This window comes from Oncorhynchus keta, chromosome 22 (assembly GCF_023373465.1).
Source record: "Oncorhynchus keta strain PuntledgeMale-10-30-2019 chromosome 22, Oket_V2, whole genome shotgun sequence".
Taxonomy (NCBI): domain Eukaryota; kingdom Metazoa; phylum Chordata; class Actinopteri; order Salmoniformes; family Salmonidae; genus Oncorhynchus; species Oncorhynchus keta.
Window position 1 is genome coordinate 55,451,027 of NC_068442.1, and position 13,409 is coordinate 55,464,435.

At 49.4% G+C, this 13,409-nt stretch overlaps 1 protein-coding gene across 1 annotated transcript; it reads right to left on the minus strand.

Moving 5' to 3' along the window:
* Positions 1-85: 85 nt before the first annotated feature.
* LOC127910755 (zinc finger and BTB domain-containing protein 11-like) lies at positions 86-12,991 on the minus strand. Its single transcript, XM_052475670.1, has 2 exons — positions 12,447-12,991; positions 86-496 (listed from the first exon to the last, which is right to left on the minus strand). Exons 1-2 carry the CDS (start codon positions 12,754-12,756, stop codon positions 111-113), a joined length of 696 nt encoding a protein of 231 aa, XP_052331630.1. The 5' UTR covers positions 12,757-12,991; the 3' UTR covers positions 86-110.
* Between the last annotated feature and the right edge of the window lie 418 nt (positions 12,992-13,409).

Consider the following 13,409-nt stretch of genomic DNA (forward strand, 5'->3'; position numbering starts at 1 on the left):
AGACAGAGACCTAAGACAACACTAGACAGAGAGACATAAGACAACACTAGACAGAGAGACATAAGACAACACTAGACATAGAGACCTAAGACAACACTAGACAGAGAGACCTAAGACAACACTAGACAGAGACCTAAGACAACACTAGAGAGAGAGACATAAGACAACACTAGACAGTATCGTTTCAGTAAAGTGACTAGGCTATATCCCCCCCAAAAAAATACAGCAACACTGACAAAGACCAGTTCGTGTTTAGCCACAGTCCTGGGGCTCTTGGTCTTGTGATGAATGGAAGTCACCAAGTCCATCTCCTCCTCCTCTTCCTCCTCCACCTCATCATCATCATCGTCACTGGCTGGGGTTGTGACCCTCCTTGGTCTCCCTGGTCGGCCCACCAGTCTGGATCCACTCCGGTCCTCTGACAATCCTCTCCGGTCCTGTCTGTTCTGGCACTGCCTACACTGTCTCATGTAGTCCTTCACCTGCTTCAGGATACCTGGGAAGACACGGGGTTAATCACGTTGATGTATCGACAGTATGCTTACACACTGTTGACAAGGGAACCAGTGGTGTGTTGATAAGGGAACCAGTGGTGTGTTGACAAGGGAACCAGTGGTGTGTTGACAAGGGAACCAGTGGTGTGTTGACAAGGGAACCAGTGGTCTGTAGGGAACCAGTGGTGTGTTGATAAGGGAACCAGTGGTGTGTTGACAAGGGAACCAGTGGTCTGTAGGGAACCAGTGGTCTGTTGACAAGGGAACCAGTGGTGTGTTGACAAGGGAACCAGTGGTGTGTTGACAAGGGAACCAGTGGTGTGTTGACAAGGGAACCAGTGGTCTGTAGGGAACCAGTGGTGTGTTGACAAGGGAACCAGTGGTGTGTTGACAAGGGAACCAGTGGTCTGTAGGGAACCAGTGGTGTGTTGACAAGGGAACCAGTGGTGTGTTGACAAGGGAACCAGTGGTCTGTAGGGAACCAGTGGTGTGTTGACAAGGGAACCAGTGGTCTGTAGGGAACCAGTGGTGTGTTGACAAGGGAACCAGTGGTGTGTTGATAAGGGAACCAGTGGTGTGTTGATAAAGGAACCAGTGGTGTGTTGATAAGGGAACCAGTGGTCTGTAGGGAACCAGTGGTGTGTTGACAAGGGAACCAGTGGTGTGTTGACAAGGGAACCAGTGGTCTGTAGGGAACCAGTGGTCTGTTGACAAGGGAACCAGTGGTGTGTTGACAAGGGAACCAGTGGTGTGTTGATATCCTTCCTGTTTGGCCCTGTCCGGGGGTGTCCTCGGATGGGGCCACAGTGTCTCCTGACCCCTCCTGTCTCAGCCTCCAGTATTTATGCTGCAGTAGTTTATGTGTCGGGGGGCTAGGGTCAGTTTGTTATATCTGGAGTACTTCTCCTGTCCTATTCGGTGTCCTGTGTGAATCTAAGTGTGCGTTCTCTAATTCTCTCCTTCTCTCTTTCTTTCTCTCTCTCGGAGGACCTGAGCCCTAGGACCATGTCCCAGGACTACCTGACATGAGGACTCCTTGCTGTCCCCAGTCCACCTGGCCATGCTCCTGCTCCAGTTTCAACTCACCTGAGCCCTAGGACCGTGCCCCAGGACTACCTGACATGAAGGCTCCTTGCTGTCCCCAGTCCACCTGACTGTGCTGCTGCTGCAGTTTCAACTGTTCTGCCTTATTATTATTCGACCATGCTGGTCATTTATGAACATTTGAACATCTTGGTCATGTTCTGTTATAATCTCTACCCGGCACAGCCAGAAGAGGACTGGCCACCCCACATAGCCCGGTTCCTCTCTAGGTTTCTTCCTAGGTTTTGGCCTTTCTAGGGAGTTTTTCCTAGCCACCGTGCTTTTACACCTGCATTGTTTGCTGTTTGGGGTTTTAGGCTGGGTTTCTGTACAGCACTTTGAGATATCAGCTGATGTACGAAGGGCTATATAAATAAATTTGATTTGATTTGATTTGATTTGATTTGACAAGGGAACCAGTGGTCTGTAGGGAACCAGTGGTGTGTTGACAAGGGAACCAGTGGTCTGTAGGGAACCAGTGGTGTGTTGACAAGGGAACCAGTGGTGTGTTGATAAAGGAACCAGTGGTGTGTTGATAAAGGAACCAGTGGTGTGTTGATAAGGGAACCAGTGGTGTGTTGACAAGGGAACCAGTGGTGTGTTGTTAAGGGAACCAGTGGTGTGTAGGGAACCAGTGGTGTGTTGATAAAGGAACCAGTGGTGTGTTGACAAGGGAACCAGTGGTGTGTTGACAAGGGAACCAGTGGTGTGTTGACAAGGGAACCAGTGGTGTGTTGTTAAGGGAACCAGTGGTGTGTAGGGAACCAGTGGTCTGTTGACAAGGGAACCAGTGGTGTGTTGACAAGGGAACCAGTGGTGTGTTGATAAAGGAACCAGTGGTGTGTTGACAAGGGAACCAGTGGTGTGTTGACAAGGGACCAGTGGTGTGTTGATAAGGGAACCAGTGGTGTGTTGATAAGGGAACCAGTGGTCTGTAGGGAACCAGTGGTGTGTTGACAAGGGAACCAGTGGTGTGTAGGGAACCAGTGGTGTGTAGGGAACCAGTGGTGTGTTGACAGGGGAACCAGTGGTGTGTAGGGAACCAGTGGTCTGTTGACAAGGGAACCAGTGGTGTGTTGACAGGGGAACCAGTGGTGTGTTGACAGGGGAACCAGTGGTGTGTTGACAGGGGAACCAGTGGTGTGTTGACAAGGGAACCAGTGGTGTGTTGACAGGGGAACCAGTGGTGTGTTGACAAGGGAACCAGTGGTGTGTTGACAAGGGAACCAGTGGTGTGTTGACAAGGGAACCAGTGGTGTGTAGGGAACCAGTGGTGTGTTGACAAGGGACCAGTGGTGTGTTGATAAGGGACCAGTGGTGTGTTGATAAGGGAACCAGTGGTCTGTAGGGAACCAGTGGTGTGTTGACAAGGGAACCAGTGGTCTGTTGACAAGGGAACCAGTGGTGTGTAGGGAACCAGTGGTGTGTTGACAAGGGAACCAGTGGTGTGTTGACAAGGGAACCAGTGGTGTGTAGGGAACCAGTGGTGTGTTGATAAGGGAACCAGTGGTGTGTTGATAAGGGAACCAGTGGTGTGTTGACAAGGGAACCAGTGGTGTGTTGACAAGGGAACCAGTGGTGTGTTGATAAAGGACCCAGTGGTGTGTTGACAGGGGAACCAGTGGTGTGTTGATAAGGGAACCAGTGGTGTGTTGATAAGGGAACCAGTGGTGTGTTGACAAGGGAACCAGTGGTGTGTTGACAAGGGAACCAGTGGTGTGTTGATAAGGGAACCAGTGGTGTGTTGACAAGGGAACCAGTGGTCTGTAGGGAACCAGTGGTGTGTTGATAAAGGAACCAGTGGTGTGTTGACAAGGGACCCAGTGGTGTGTTGATAAGGGAACCAGTGGTGTGTTGACAAGGGAACCAGTGGTGTGTTGACAAGGGAACCAGTGGTGTGTTGACAGGGGAACCAGTGGTGTGTTGATAAGGGAACCAGTGGTCTGTTGACAGGGGAACCAGTGGTGTGTAGGGAACCAGTGGTCTGTTGACAAGGGAACCAGTGGTGTGTTGACAAGGGAACCAGTGGTGTGTTGACAGGGGAACCAGTGGTGTGTTGATAAGGGAACCAGTGGTCTGTTGATAAGGGAACCAGTGGTGTGTTGACAGGGGAACCAGTGGTGTGTTGACAAGGGACCCAGTGGTGTGTTGATAAAGGAACCAGTGGTGTGTTGATAAGGGAACCAGTGGTGTGTTGACAAGGGAACCAGTGGTGTGTTGACAAGGGAACCAGTGGTGTGTAGGGAACCAGTGGTGTGTTGATAAGGGAACCAGTGGTGTGTTGACAAGGGAACCAGTGGTGTGTTGATAAAGGAACCAGTGGTGTGTTGACAGGGGAACCAGTGGTGTGTTGATAAAGGAACCAGTGGTGTGTTGATAAGGGAACCAGTGGTGTGTTGACAAGGGAACCAGTGGTGTGTAGGGAACCAGTGGTCTGTTGACAAGGGAACCAGTGGTGTGTTGACAAGGGAACCAGTGGTGTGTTGACAGGGGAACCAGTGGTCTGTAGGGAACCAGTGGTGTGTTGATAAGGGAACCAGTGGTGTGTTGATAAAGGAACCAGTGGTGTGTTGACAAGGGAACCAGTGGTGTGTTGACAGGGGAACCAGTGGTGTGTTGACAAGGGACCCAGTGGTGTGTTGATAAAGGAACCAGTGGTGTGTTGACAGGGGAACCAGTGGTGTGTTGACAAGGGAACCAGTGGTGTGTAGGGAACCAGTGGTGTGTTGATAAGGGAACCAGTGGTGTGTTGACAAGGGAACCAGTGGTGTGTTGATAAAGGACCCAGTGGTGTGTTGACAGGGGAACCAGTGGTGTGTTGATAAAGGAACCAGTGGTGTGTTGATAAGGGAACCAGTGGTGTGTTGACAAGGGAACCAGTGGTGTGTTGACAGGGGAACCAGTGGTGTGTTGATAAGGGAACCAGTGGTGTGTTGATAAGGGAACCAGTGGTGTGTTGACAAGGGAACCAGTGGTGTGTTGACAAGGGAACCAGTGGTGTGTTGATAAGGGAACCAGTGGTGTGTTGATAAGGGAACCAGTGGTGTGTTGATAAGGGAACCAGTGGTGTGTTGATAAGGGAACCAGTGGTGTGTTGACAAGGGAACCAGTGGTGTGTTGACAAGGGAACCAGTGGTGTGTTGACAGGGGAACCAGTGGTGTGTTGACAAGGGAACCAGTGGTGTGTAGGGAACCAGTGGTGTGTTGATAAGGGAACCAGTGGTCTGTTGACAAGGGAACCAGTGGTGTGTTGACAAGGGAACCAGTGGTGTGTTGATAAGGGAACCAGTGGTGTGTTGACAGGGGAACCAGTGGTGTGTAGGGAACCAGTGGTCTGTTGACAAGGGAACCAGTGGTGTGTTGACAGGGGAACCAGTGGTGTGTTGATAAGGGAACCAGTGGTGTGTTGACAAGGGAACCAGTGGTGTGTTGATAAGGGAACCAGTGGTGTGTTGATAAGGGAACCAGTGGTGTGCTGACAAGGGAACCAGTGGTGTGTAGACAAGGGAACCAGTGGTGTGTTGATAAGGGAACCAGTGGTGTGTTGATAAGGGAACCAGTGGTGTGTTGATAAGGGAACCAGTGGTGTGTTGATAAGGGAACCAGTGGTGTGCTGACAAGGGAACCAGTGGTGTGTAGACAAGGGAACCAGTGGTGTGTTGATAAGGGAACCAGTGGTGTGTTGACAAGGGAACCAGTGGTGTGTAGACAAGGGAACCAGTGGTGTGTTGATAAGGGAACCAGTGGTGTGTTGATAAGGGAACCAGTGGTGTGTTGACAAGGGAACCAGTGGTGTGTTGACAAGGGAACCAGTGGTGTGTTGACAAGGGAACCAGTGGTGTGTTGACAAGGGAACCAGTGGTGTGTTGACAAGGGAACCAGTGGTGTGTTGATAAGGGAACCAGTGGTGTGTAGGGAACCAGTGGTGTGTTGACAAGGGAACCAGTGGTGTGTTGACAGGGGAACCAGTGGTGTGTTGACAAGGGAACCAGTGGTGTGTTGACAAGGGAACCAGTGGTGTGTTGATAAGGGAACCAGTGGTGTGTTGATAAGGGAACCAGTGGTGTGTTGTTAAGGGAACCAGTGGTGTGTAGGGAACCAGTGGTCTGTTGACAGGGGAACCAGTGGTGTGTTGACAAGGGAACCAGTGGTGTGTTGACAAGGGAACCAGTGGTGTGTTGACAAGGGAACCAGTGGTGTGTTGATAAGGGAACCAGTGGTGTGTTGATAAGGGAACCAGTGGTGTGTTGTTAAGGGAACCAGTGGTGTGTAGGGAACCAGTGGTCTGTTGACAAGGGAACCAGTGGTGTGTTGACAAGGGAACCAGTGGTGTGTTGACAAGGGAACCAGTGGTGTGTTGATAAGGGAACCAGTGGTCTGTTGACAAGGGAACCAGTGGTGTGTTGACAAGGGAACCAGTGGTGTGTTGACAAGGGAACCAGTGGTGTGTTGATAAGGGAACCAGTGGTGTGTTTATAAGGGAACCAGTGGTGTGTTGATAAGGGAACCAGTGGTGTGTTGACAAGGGAACCAGTGGTCTGTAGGGAACCAGTGGTGTGTTGACAAGGGAACCAGTGGTGTGTTGATAAGGGAACCAGTGGTCTGTTGACAAGGGAACCAGTGGTGTGTTGACAAGGGAACCAGTGGTGTGTTGACAAGGGAACCAGTGGTGTGTTGATAAGGGAACCAGTGGTGTGTTTATAAGGGAACCAGTGGTGTGTTGATAAGGGAACCAGTGGTGTGTTGACAAGGGAACCAGTGGTCTGTAGGGAACCAGTGGTGTGTTGACAAGGGAACCAGTGGTGTGTTGATAAGGGAACCAGTGGTGTGTTGATAAGGGAACCAGTGGTGTGTTGACAAGGGAACCAGTGGTGTGTAGGGAACCAGTGGTGTGTTGACAAGGGAACCAGTGGTGTGTTGATAAGGGAACCAGTGGTGTGTTGATAAGGGAACCAGTGGTGTGTTGATAAGGGAACCAGTGGTGTGTTGACAAGGGAACCAGTGGTGTGTAGGGAACCAGTGGTGTGTTGACAAGGGAACCAGTGGTGTGTTGATAAGGGAACCAGTGGTGTGTTGATAAGGGAACCAGTGGTGTGTTGATAAGGGAACCAGTGGTGTGTTGACAAGGGAACCAGTGGTCTGTAGGGAACCAGTGGTGTGTTGACAAGGGAACCAGTGGTGTGTAGGGAACCAGTGGTGTGTTGACAAGGGAACCAGTGGTGTGTTGATAAGGGAACCAGTGGTGTGTTGATAAGGGAACCAGTGGTGTGTTGACAGGGGAACCAGTGGTGTGTTGACAAGGGAACCAGTGGTGTGTTGACAAGGGAACCAGTGGTCTGTAGGGAACCAGTGGTGTGTTGACAAGGGAACCAGTGGTGTGTTGACAAGGGAACCAGTGGTGTGTTGACAAGGGAACCAGTGGTGTGTTGACAAGGGAACCAGTGGTCTGTAGGGAACCAGTGGTGTGTTGACAAGGGAACCAGTGGTGTGTTGATAAGGGAACCAGTGGTGTGTTGATAAGGGAACCAGTGGTGTGTTGACAAGGGAACCAGTGGTGTGTTGATAAGGGAACCAGTGGTGTGTAGGGAACCAGTGGTGTGTTGACAAGGGAACCAGTGGTGTGTTGATAAGGGAACCAGTGGTGTGTTGACAGGGGAACCAGTGGTGTGTTGACAAGGGACCCAGTGGTGTGTTGATAAGGGAACCAGTGGTGTGTTGACAGGGGAACCAGTGGTGTGTTGACAAGGGAACCAGTGGTGTGTTGACAGGGGAACCAGTGGTGTGTTGATAAGGGAACCAGTGGTGTGTTGATAAGGGACCCAGTGGTGTGTTGATAAGGGACCCAGTGGTGTGTTGATAAGGGAACCAGTGGTCTGTAGGGAACCAGTGGTGTGTTGACAAGGGAACCAGTGGTGTGTTGACAGGGGAACCAGTGGTCTGTAGGGAACCAGTGGTGTGTTGACAAGGGAACCAGTGGTCTGTAGGGAACCAGTGGTGTGTTGACAAGGCAACCAGTGGTGTGTTGACAAGGGAACCAGTGGTGTGTTGATAAGGGAACCAGTGGTGTGTTGATAAGGGAACCAGTGGTGTGTAGGGAACCAGTGGTGTGTTGACAAGGGAACCAGTGGTGTGTTGATAAGGGAACCAGTGGTGTGTAGGGAACCAGTGGTGTGTTGATAAGGGAACCAGTGGTGTGTTGACAAGGGAACCAGTGGTCTGTAGGGAACCAGTGGTGTGTTGATAAGGGAACCAGTGGTGTGTAGGGAACCAGTGGTGTGTAGGGAACCAGTGGTGTGTTGACAAGGGAACCAGTGGTGTGTAGGGAACCAGTGGTGTGTTGACAAGGGAACCAGTGGTGTGTTGACAAGGGAACCAGTGGTGTGTAGGGAACCAGTGGTGTGTTGACAAGGGAACCAGTGGTGTGTTGACAAGGGAACCAGTGGTGTGTAGGGAACCAGTGGTGTGTTGATAAGGGAACCAGTGGTGTGTTGACAAGGGAACCAGTGGTCTGTAGGGAACCAGTGGTGTGTTGATAAGGGAACCAGTGGTGTGTTGACAAGGGAACCAGTGGTGTGTAGGGAACCAGTGGTGTGTTGACAAGGGAACCAGTGGTGTGTTGACAAGGGAACCAGTGGTGTGTTGACAAGGGAACCAGTGGTGTGTTGACAAAGGAACCAGTGGTGTGTAGGGAACCAGTGGTGTGTTGATAAGGGAACCAGTGGTGTGTTGACAAGGGAACCAGTGGTCTGTAGGGAACCAGTGGTGTGTAGGGAACCAGTGGTGTGTTGACAAGGGAACCAGTGGTGTGTAGGGAACCAGTGGTGTGTTGACAAGGGAACCAGTGGTGTGTAGGGAACCAGTGGTGTGTAGGGAACCAGTGGTGTGTTGACAAGGGAACCAGTGGTGTGTAGGGAACCAGTGGTGTGTTGACAAGGGAACCAGTGGTGTGTTGACAAGGGAACCAGTGGTGTGTTGACAAAGGAACCAGTGGTGTGTAGGGAACCAGTGGTGTGTAGGGAACCAGTGGTGTGTAGGGAACCAGTGGTCTGTAGGGAACCAGTGGTGTGTTGACAAGGGAACCAGTGGTGTGTAGGGAACCAGTGGTGTGTAGGGAACCAGTGGTGTGTAGGGAACCAGTGGTCTGTTGACAAGGGAACCAGTGGTGTGTTGATAAGGGAACCAGTGGTGTGTAGGGAACCAGTGGTGTGTTGACAAGGGAACCAGTGGTGTGTTGACAAGGGAACCAGTGGTGTGTTGACAAAGGAACCAGTGGTGTGTAGGGAACCAGTGGTGTGTAGGGAACCAGTGGTGTGTAGGGAACCAGTGGTCTGTAGGGAACCAGTGGTGTGTTGACAAGGGAACCAGTGGTGTGTAGGGAACCAGTGGTGTGTAGGGAACCAGTGGTCTGTTGACAAGGGAACCAGTGGTGTGTTGATAAGGGAACCAGTGTTGTGTTGATAAGGGAACCAGTGTTGTGTTGATAAGGGAACCAGTGGTGTGTAGGGAACCAGTGGTGTGTTGACAAGGGACCCAGTGGTGTGTTGACAAGGGACCCAGTGGTGTGTTGACAAGGGAACCAGTGGTGTTGACAAGGGAACCAGTGGTGTGTTGACAAGGGAACCAGTGGTGTGTTGATAAGGGAACCAGTGGTGTGTTGACAAGGGAACCAGTGGTGTGTTGACAAGGGAACCAGTGGTGTGTTGACAAGGGAACCAGTGGTGTGTTGACAAGGGAACCAGTGGTGTGTTGACAGGGAAACCAGTGGTCTGTAGGGAATCAGTGGTGTGTTGATAAGGGAACCAGTGGTGTGTTGACAAGGGAACCAGTGGTGTGTTGACAAGGGAACCAGTGGTGTGTAGGGAACCAGTGGTGTGTTGACAAGGGACCCAGTGGTGTGTTGACAAAGGAACCAGTGGTGTGTAGGGAACCAGTGGTGTGTTGACAAGGGAACCAGTGGTGTGTTGACAAGGGAACCAGTGGTGTGTTGACAAGGGAACCAGTGGTGTGTAGGGAACCAGTGGTGTGTTGATAAGGGAACCAGTGGTGTGTAGGGAACCAGTGGTGTGTTGACAAGGGAACCAGTGGTGTGTTGACAAGGGAACCAGTGGTCTGTAGGGAACCAGTGGTGTGTTGATAAGGGAACCAGTGGTGTGTAGGGAACCAGTGGTGTGTTGATAAGGGAACCAGTGGTGTGTTGACAAGGGAACCAGTGGTCTGTAGGGAACCAGTGGTGTGTTGATAAGGGAACCAGTGGTGTGTAGGGAACCAGTGGTGTGTAGGGAACCAGTGGTGTGTTGACAAGGGAACCAGTGGTGTGTAGGGAACCAGTGGTGTGTTGACAAGGGAACCAGTGGTGTGTTGACAAGGGAACCAGTGGTGTGTTGACAAAGGAACCAGTGGTGTGTAGGGAACCAGTGGTGTGTTGACAAGGGAACCAGTGGTGTGTAGGGAACCAGTGGTGTGTTGATAAGGGAACCAGTGGTGTGTTGACAAGGGAACCAGTGGTCTGTAGGGAACCAGTGGTGTGTAGGGAACCAGTGGTGTGTTGACAAGGGAACCAGTGGTGTGTAGGGAACCAGTGGTGTGTTGACAAGGGAACCAGTGGTGTGTTGACAAAGGAACCAGTGGTGTGTAGGGAACCAGTGGTGTGTAGGGAACCAGTGGTGTGTTGACAAGGGAACCAGTGTTGTGTAGGGAACCAGTGGTGTGTAGGGAACCAGTGGTCTGTTGACAGGGGAACCAGTGGTGTGTTGACAGGGGAACCAGTGGTGTGTTGATAAGGGAACCAGTGGTGTGTTGACAAGGGAACCAGTGGTGTGTTGACAAGGGAACCAGTGGTGTGCTGGTCAGCTGTTTGTTCACCCACAATTGCCCATGACCTGTCCGCCCATCTAGATGTGATAAAGTTGAAATCACCTGCACCTTACCCGCTAATATAGAGAATGCGCCGTAGACTACAGCCAGACGGCGCAATGATTTCTTTTTACATTTTCGAGTAAAAATGTTGGCCTATTTGTTAGTCAACTTGTCTATAATTAGATACGTGCAGCTTCTCTTCTGTCATATTCTGCCCTCGAAGAATAAATAAAACCTAAGAATGTCTTTGCTCCGCAAAAAAAAAGTAGAGATAACAGAGAACCTCACCAGAATGTCATAAATCGACAGAATGGATGCGTCAATCTAGTTATCTAGCTACTTTTTTTTTGCGGAGGAAAGACGTTTAGGGACCGGGGAGAAAAAGTTAGGGACCAGGGAGAAAATGCAACAACTTTAAAAACTGAACTCTGTGCAAAATTTCCAAACGACAGTTTGACTGTTTTAGTTTCATTACAGTTCAAATATAGATTATAGAACATCATGCTCTGTTTTTAGAAAGTTTGATACTTCAGGATTTTGGCAATGAGACCCTTTATCTACTTCCTCAGCGTCCGATAAACTCGTGGATACACTTTTTACGTTTCGGAGTCTAGTATGCTGGCAGATGGGGCAATAACTTGAAGTCTATGGGTAACGCTAGTTAGCATTGTTTCACAAAACTACTTTACTATAACTGCTTCAATCCCTGATCACACTTCTAGTCGATGTCATAGCAGCTTTGGCTATCAAAGCTCATGCGGCAGGTAGCCTACCGGATTTAGAGCGGTGGGCCAGAAACCGAAAGGTTGCCGGTTTGAATCCCCGAGCAGACCAGGTGAAAAATCTGCCGATGAGCCCTTGAGCAAGGCACTTAACCCTAATTGCTCCTGTAAGTAGCTCTGGACAAGAGTGCCTGTTAAATGACTAAAATGTAAACTGTAAAAACATGTCATCGGGTTATAATATATGCCATTTAGCAGACGCTTTTATCCAAAGCGACTTACAGTCATGTGTGCATACATTCTACGTATGGGTGGTCCCGGGAATCGAACCCACTACCCTGGCGTTACAAGCGCCATGCTCTACCAACTGAGCTACAGAAGGTCGTTTCTCGCCTAACTGTATATGTTCAGGCCATCAAATCAAATCCTTCGATATGAAGTTGTTGTTTTTATAAAGAATATTAAAACGTGTGATTTTCACGAGGTTGGAGTAACATGTTCAACTACTTAAGACATTGGCTCTCATCTAGGTTGTGCATTTCGATTGAGAAACGAACACCTAAAAAAATGAATAATTTTTAACTTCTCTTGTTGACTTGGCCTGTTCGGCAAGCATTCACAGAAGTCTCATGATGTTGCACCTCTGGGTTTAGAAACTGTGGGCCTGAACAGGCATAGGTAAGGCTTAAAATCCATGCCTGTACTGGGCTCTAGTGAAATATTGCGTGGATAAAGGGCACAACCCTAAACCCTCCTGCCCTACATATATAACCATGGGGACTGCGGGTATGACTCAACCTGCACATAACTTAAAACTGCAACATTTAACTTTTTGGGTAACCCATTCTCATTGAAAGCCAGTCTAAGAAGCGGTGGTGTGTCTGTTCTGTCTACAATTTCTATGCTTCCCGTTTAGTTGTTGCTGTCTTTTACATTCGGTTTGGTACACCAGCTTCAAATAGCTGAAAATACAATATTTAATATCGGAAAATACAAAACAAATTATTCACAGCTGTTTAGATGGTACAATGATTGTCTGTAGAATGACTTTGTTTTGTCAAAAAACTGAAACTATTAGATTTTTTTGCAACCAGGAAATGGCGGAATGATTCCTGCATATTGCTCCTTTAAGCGTACGATGCATTGATTGACCTGGCAAGCCATATGGCAAACAAACTGCGAAGGAAATATACCAGCTGGTGCTTTTTTTTTTACGCGTGTTATTTTGGCCCAATAAACAAAACAAAAAAAAAGTGTTGCTAAATAATTTAGCTGTAAAATTATATTTTACCTCTCCACCAATACTTCTGAGAAATTGATTCCCATGTGTGATGCTGGTTGAGGTGCTCTTCTCCGGTGACAATGTGTGACTCGTCGATCAGTTCCTTCCTCCGTCCTGCCTGCAACACCACTTCCAACTCGGTGAATTCATCCAGGCCCTTCTGCCTTCTCTGGTAGTACAGTGTGCCATTCCGCACGACATAGCAAGCGGCTGCTTTACGTATCTTTCTTTTGGTATTGCCATGGGTCCCCGGTGCGTACGGCTCCCGCTCATCAGTCAGATAGCGTCTGATGGCTAAGTAGCTTTCCTCGCACGACATAACCTTAATTATTCGCGCACACAACTAAAAAAAATACTCTATTTATTTCGAAGAGAAAGGCATCTTCGAACTTGTAATTTTTAAATCCGTATATGTGCCACATAATATACAAAAAAAATACAATATTTCAGGTTATTTTCGAAGGGGGAACGCAGTTCTTGACCGTGAGGGGTGGACTTGCATGAACAGACAAAATGGCTGCTGCACAACCGGATGTGGCGTGAGAAATGGCGGAAGAGCAGAGATACTGTATGTAATGGCGAGGTAATCTTGTCTCCGCCCTAACAGTGTTCGTCCGTGTCCCGAAGGCAGGTGGTCTGCTTATCGTGGACAGATTAAACCCTCTCGCTTCGCCTCGTGCTTCTCATTCTTTGAGGTTTAATGGCGGAATACAACCTACGGGTGTATTCACGCCGCCTACTGTACAGGGTAAGGAAACAAAAATATTCATTTGGAGGGGGCAGAGGTCTGATACCAACAGTCTGTTCTCTCCCTTACCGTCGGCCATCGGTCTGACACAATTTCTATATACACGGAGTACACACTTATGAGAACACCTATTTAATATTGAGCTGCTTGCTTAGCGAGTACCACTTCCTCCCATACCTGGCGTGAACTCGAGACCTCTGCCTCACAAACACACAACTGCCCCC